General features: G+C 40.8%; 1 protein-coding gene across 5 annotated transcripts in view; it reads left to right on the top strand.

Moving 5' to 3' along the window:
- The window catches only part of LOC147048213 (BCL2/adenovirus E1B 19 kDa protein-interacting protein 3), a 47,127-nt gene that overhangs the window by 39,841 nt on the left and 294 nt on the right, over positions 1-6,992 (top strand). For all 5 annotated transcript variants that reach the window (XM_085926671.1, XM_085926670.1, XM_085926669.1 and 2 more), the window contains 6 exons: positions 268-349; positions 3,107-3,235; positions 4,459-4,597; positions 4,858-4,939; positions 5,015-5,088; positions 5,211-5,357. In XM_085926671.1, coding sequence (XP_085782797.1) covers positions 3,199-3,235; positions 4,459-4,597; positions 4,858-4,939; positions 5,015-5,088; positions 5,211-5,357 — 479 coding nt within the window. In that variant the 5' untranslated portion in view covers positions 268-349; positions 3,107-3,198. The remainder of the gene's footprint in view (positions 1-267; positions 350-3,106; positions 3,236-4,458; positions 4,598-4,857; positions 4,940-5,014; positions 5,089-5,210; positions 5,358-6,992) is intronic.

Genomic DNA, 6,992 nt, shown 5'->3' with positions numbered 1-6,992 from the left:
GGAGGAAGCAAGTCGAGGGTGAAGTGGGGAAATGAGGGGCAGGACGTTTGGTAGTGGGGGTTTGGAGAGGAGGAGCTTGGCAGGACACCAAGGTCAACCGGATAGGAATGCAGAAAGGCCGTGAACAAACGACTTCATGTAGTCGTTCATATTAAAGCAATTTTACACATTGCATTTTTTTCCTGAAAAAATAGTGCTAAATTGAACATAAGAAATGACAATGCAAAGAAAAACCCTGTTTTCATGTTTTTCTAAAATGTATTACAGGGGTCAGTTCGTGACGCTCAGAGGTCCAAGTAAACACGGTGAAGTGGCATCTCGCTGTTATGCTGAGCGCAACTGGAATAAGGTGTGTTTTTAAAACTTTGTTTTACAACTTGAAATTTGTTTTATGAACTCATATTCCCCCCCACCCCTCGTCTTTTTATTCCATTTTGGCCAGGGCATGCATGACACGAGAGTATAGAGGGGATAAAGATGGGAACAGACAGGTGGGATTATTTTACAGATATCTCCCATATGAGCGGGAGCTATGCCAGGGAAGCGTGACCAGGAGGATAATAGAGACGTGTGGAGGGGGTGAGGGGGAGGCACTCAGTAACCAGCCGCTTGAAAACATCACTTCAGTGGTTCAGCTCTCATATCAGTTGTTTTGATGTATGCGCCTACGGATGCGGAATGAATGAATGCAGTGTCAACGTGAACAAAGTTTTGATTAGGGGCTGAACTAAATTTGCTTGTCTGTACTGACTCGGCCTGGCCACTTTGAGATATGCAGACGTTACACCTCATTTCATTCAAATCAGTTCTATGCGCTTTTTTTTTTTCTTTCTTTTGTGATGTCCGAAATCCGATTTGGATTCAAACTAATGGAACAAAAGAGACCGTTCGTGACACTAGCAGTGTTTTCATTTGATCATTTCTTCCAGGAAGATTGGCACTTTCTGTTTGCTCTCATATTTGTGTGTGTTCTGCCTTCTCTGAACACGAAGTGTTTAGTTTGGCAAATAGCTAACAGTTCTCCAATTGAGAGGCAAAGTGTTTTTGCTTCAAGCTGTTTATTTGCCATGAATATTTATTCAAAGTACCGTAGTTGCTTCCAACACAGCATCTCTGCCATTATCACTGGCCTAACATAAGTCTGCTAGCCTAATGCTAACAGACAATGGGAAACTCCTTAGACCAGCTAAAGAAAGTAGCTTATACTGAAACTACACCAAAATTCTCATTGGAATGTGTTCAGATTCAATTATCTGGATTCAAATTCCAGACCCCCGGATCTGATTTGCTGAGTCTTTTCAAACCAAATCCAACTTCTAAACAAAGGCTAATTAGTTAGCCACGGTAGCTACAAATCGATTGTAAATCCATGCCCAAATTTGGACGATCTCATTTCTGGATCAATAAGTTTTAGTCCTACTCAACAGCCAAACAGGTTTTCTTTCCTGGTTATGAGAACAAACTGATTTGTTTCCTAGTACCATTCAGTCGAGGTCCTTATCACGTCGTCACCCGAGCAGTGCGGCGACAACGTTCACGTAGACGGATAACATCGTCTTCTAAACACCTCCACAATTGAGACATCCTATTCCATTTCTCTCATCCGCGATCACTTATCAATGTCCCAACCTTTCCCCCCTGCGATTCCCCACACTCTTCCACCACTGGTGGAATCACATCAACATTCCTGTGTAGATTTTGTTTTCATATCTCTCGGGCGTTCCGCATTTACACTTCACAGGCGTCTCATTTTTTTTTTTTGTAATAATCAATTGAGGGAATTTGAGATGCGGAGAAAAAAAAAAAGTGGGCAGAAGTGCTCCGTGCCTAAATGGCAATCCATTAGGAATATAATGCGTATCATTACGGAAACTCACAATCATTAGAATGGGCTTTATTGCTGGGGAAATGTGCACAGATACAAACAAGTAATTTAATTCAATACGACAGTGACTAGAGACTGCAAAAATGGATAGTGAAAGAAAATAGATATCAAATCCCCAAATAATAAAACAATCAGATTCTAATTGGAAGCAGTAATTCATAGATGGCAAACTAGCTGTTCATTGATGTTGTCACCATGGCAAAGATTTGATGGCAATCACCTTACCTGTGTGAATAGAATGCAATTCAAAGGGCCTGTTTTTAGGAAACAAATTCATGCAGGCGGAGTTTTTGAAAGATGTGCGCGGCGTTGAAAAATATGGAACTGTGAAATTTTTGTGCCGAGCTGTTTGATAGTTAATCACGTCTTGAAGCATTGGATGCGTGAAGTGCGCTACTTGACAGCAACCAACAGAGGCATTGTTGATTTGCTCTCAAGTAGCTTGCAGTCTGAGGGGGGGGGGGGGAACAAAGCATAAAATGATGAAAATGTTTTGGAGAATTTAATTCAGAAAAGTCGGCAGCAGTATGAGAGTTGGTGGTGCGGGTGAAGTAATCTAGGTACAGTATAATTATTGCTAATAAATTCCAAAGGACATGTGGAGTCATTTTTAAAGCTTGTTTGTGTGCCTCCTTAATAGATCAGCTCATCCCTTTTGGAATCGTAAAAGGTTGGGTTTTTTTTTTATTTTTTTTTATTTTTAAGATGTGACCCTGAGTTTTATTCAAGGAAAGAGACTCACTGGCAACACTTAATGGGAAACACATATATAACCCTTTAAGCAAATGATATAACATATTTAGTACTTTCGGCTTGACTTATAATGTATGAAAACAATGGACTGCAAGATAGTGGTTACAGAATAATCTAGGAGAACCTTTCCCCATTTGACTTAAATGTCAATAAAATATGAGTCTTATCTAACACTCTAATGTTGATCTGTCGCCAAATAAATTATACAACTCATCTTTTGGTGAATCTACTAGTCTACAACTTGTGCTCATTCATAGATTCAAAAGATATTTTGATAGAATACTTCATTTAACAATTTTTTTTTTTTTTTTTTTTAGGGCAGCTTGTTTTTGTTTACATCCGTCCTGGCTGACACGTGGCCAGAGGGAGGGAGGGAAGGAGGGAGGGAGGAGGGTGCATCAAGCGCCAGCGTGGATTAGTCCAGCCACAGGGACCTTTTTTTATTTTGGTATTTTTGGCTTCCACCAGGCGCGAAGCTGCCGCGGGGGAATCAGTCGTTCCTCAGCATCTCTCGTAGCCCTCATCCAGGAAGCCCCCCTGTGTTCCAGCGAGAGACAAGTATGTCCGGCCAGCAAACACCAGAGGACGGCCTCTACGGTAAGAACGTAAATATATATATTTTTATTATGTAAAAAGTATACGAGTGTTTATTCTTTTAAAATAGCTGGGGGGGGCTCTCCATTTTTTTAGAACTTTACTCTCATAGTATCAACAAAATAATCCAAACAATAATAATAAAGTTGTAATTCTATTCATCGAAATTGGTGGAAAAATGTTTTGGTTGTAATAGTATGAGAATTTTTTCTACCAAAAAAAATCAAGTGTATCATCATAGGAACATTTTTTGTCATTTCATGAAAATAAAATATAGAGTTGCCATTCTAAAGTCTATTGCGGTGTAAACGGATTGGTTGACTCACCTGCGTGTATCTCTGTAAGCCAATTAAGACGCACGGATTCCTCGACGCTTATAGCTCGCTTGCAGGCGAGCGCCCCAACCTCGAAGGCCACCGCTAATCAGTTGTTTGAATCAAATCAGGCTAGAAAATTTACATCCAATTAAAACAATATATATTTCGCTCAGAAAATTCAAAATTGTAAAACTACATATTTTTATAAAGGCTGCCACCAATAATTGTCATAACCATATAGATAGATAAGAAAATAGCTATGTTTTAAATGTTGAATTATTCATTAAATTGCATAATCTGGTTTTTGATGCCACAACAACGCAGCAATGCAGCACAAGAATTTCTGCAGATAGATCAGCAAAGCGGTTATGTCATAAATCTTTTCTGTAGGGACCAAAAAAAAAAAAAAGTCAAACTAGGGCAATGGCACAGATTCTTCTTCCCTCCCTCCAACACTCTACTGTGCTCAGTCATGACACAAACACACACACTCGGAACATACACACACGACATCACGTAAGTGGAGGAAGTCCGCCATTGGTTGCGAATGTTGTGCACAAACAACAAGAGGGCGGACGTAAGAGGGTTGAATGGCTAATCTCCCACAGAAATAAGATCTTACGTAAGCGAGCATGCTGTCAGGCCTGCTTACTGTTGAGCTGTGCACCAATACCGCCGTGCATGTCGTGCACGTGTGTTGTGGCTCCACTTAGGTGTGCACGCGTGTGTGAACATCATGAACCTTTTGTCTCCGTCCATTCAGTCATTTCACGACTGTGTGTTGTAAATTTGATCTTGTGGGGATTCTTATGAAAGTAAAATCCAAATATCACAGGAATAAAATGTAGCCATGTGTGAAAAGAAATCTGTAAAGAGAATCAAATTTTAATTTTGAGAGGCTCCATGCAGGCTCCTGGGTGGAACTGGAGGAGTTGATTGCCACCGTAAGGGAGAGTCCGATGGAGGACAATATCTCGTCTGCCCTGCAGGGGGAGCTGGAGAGGATTCTGCTGGAGGCGCAGCTGGAATGCGAGAGGAATCGAGACAGGTCGCGAGTCGGCTAAATTTCACAAAACACGTCGTTAACGTCCACATCGCTCTTGATAGTTTGAGCAGAAATATCCAAGTGTGTTACCATCAAAACCAGTTGGGGACATGGAAATTCTCTGGCAGAACCTTCTGTGTCTTTCGACCTTATTTCAAGGCCTTACGTTGACGACAAGCGCGACAAAAAATGCATGCGGGAATAATTTGTATTTCTGTTTATCATGTAGATTCTAAACAATAACATCTGCTCCCTGTTCACAGTCCCCTGCAGATTGGGACCCCACATTCGACCGACTCCCCCAGACCCCCAAGTGATCCCGACAGTGACTGCATCACCATACAGGTGCAAAAAAACTGATAGAACAGAATGGATGGAGATCATACTGATCATATGGTTCATTTGTGATGACGTAAACAGGAAGAGAATGACAGAAGAGTGGACACTGATTGGGTGTGGGACTGGTCCAGCAGGCCTGAGAACATGCCACCCAAGTAAGACGATGAAAAACATTGGCCATGCAAAAATATCACTGTGTGAAATTCCAGTCATTATTTGTGGATTAAACCACAAATGATGGCGATACATTTTTTTTGTCTTATTTTGTCTCACGCAGAGACTTCGTCTTTCAGCACCCAAAGCAGCACTCGCTCAGCGTTCACAAGACGGAAGTGATGAAGAAGAGAGGCATCTTCTCATCCGACGTGCTCTTCGTTCTCATCCCCTCGCTGCTGGCCTCGCATCTCCTCACGCTGGGCATCGGGTACGTAGATCACGCACAATCGTAGATATTAAAAAAAAGGTAGTTAGTATAAAAAAATAATTATTATTATTAGTCGCATAATTTGAATTCATTTCAATACGCTCTTTTTTTTTTTTTCTTTTCTTTTTTTAGAATCTATATCGGAAAACGTTTGGCCACTTCCACAACTAGCACGCTGTGACATTAGCTTCATACTAACCTCACCCCTTCCCCCAGTAAGGTCGCAACCATAGTACCTCGCCTGTTTGCGTTTGTCCAGATTAATGTGTCTGTGTGTGTGTACGCGTGTGCATGTGTGTAGCCATGTTGTTAAGGCCCTTAAGGGTGGGTTGGTGTTGGGATGGGGGAGAGGGGAGGTGGGGGGGGGGCCTGGCAATGAGTCATGCTGAGGTCACTCTAGTCTCTAAAGACTAATCAGAGAGAAGACCAGATGATACAAGGGGGGAAAAAAGAACACACAAAAAAAAGAGGACACCATGTGTGTGTATAATATATGCTAGCCCTTCGGACAACCTTGAGGGTAAAAACAAAAATCTGTCATTTGTCACGAATAATGACAGCTATAATCTATTTTTTTCCTTGTCCTGTATTTAAAGCAGACGTGTAGTTTTCAGGAGTCAATGTAGGGAGTGCGTGTACTTTTTTTTTTCCTCCCCTGTCCCTTAATCCAATTAAATGTTTAACCTCCCCCAAAGACAATCACGATCCCATTAAACGTCACTCCTACACACCCTCAGAGTGCGTGTTGGCTCTTTTGTTCAGCCTGGTACTCTACTAGTTGCCACATTAGAGTTGAGAAATTCTTTGGATTTTCAAGAGTGGAAACGTTCGATGGGAATTAACAGGAATTTATGGGAAGAAATCTATTTCCTTATTGAAATAAATTAAAATCTATTTCAGCCTCCCAAAACATTGCTATAAACACTGCTGCCCCTTCTGGTGTGCTCACATTGGCCACCAGGGGGCAGTAAAATACACACGGAGACACATTCAAAGAAGTGTTTCACAACTAAGTTCGTAAGCTGCAGGGATCTGAATCCGTTTTCGCAAACAAAGAATAACTACCGTAAGTATTGTTGTATTGACGGTCTACATGTGCCGCAGCACCATTTGTGTTTGCATTACCGATGACAAAGAGGTGAGTGAGGTTGTTTGAAATAGACATCGTTAGATTCCCTTTGTTTTATGTTTAGTTTGATAGTCAACATTTATGGAACGTGGTGTTAAACAGTTGAATCCTTTTTTTTTTTTTTTTTTGCATTTCTTTATTGCTTTTTCAAGTGTCTTGTGTGTTCCGAATGCCATCTGCCTTCGTCATTCCTTCCATTACTTTAGTCCCCCTGTTTTTTTTAACAAGCTTCTTCTTTCTCAGACCAGACAAGTATCGGATCTTTTATTGCTTCCCTGTAAACCCCAAGAAGCCTATCCTGGGAGAATAGAGTTGCATTTCCCACAGAAATTAAAATGATTTACTTTTAGTGAGACTATAAGAATAATACGTGACGTTCCGATAACAACAATAAAGTTGGGATTTACTAGAAAAAGTATATTGCCGTAATATTACGACAAAATATTTTTTATTAGAAACCCTGTAATATGAGGATTTCTTTTTACACTAATAAGTTCATGGTATTA

Source organism: Syngnathus leptorhynchus, chromosome 12 (genome assembly GCF_054491065.1).
Source record: "Syngnathus leptorhynchus isolate UIUO chromosome 12, UIUO_Slep, whole genome shotgun sequence".
Classification (NCBI taxonomy): Eukaryota; Metazoa; Chordata; class Actinopteri; order Syngnathiformes; family Syngnathidae; genus Syngnathus; species Syngnathus leptorhynchus.
The sequence above is the reverse complement of the archived record's forward strand: the minus strand, read 5'-3'. Positions and strand labels throughout refer to the sequence as shown.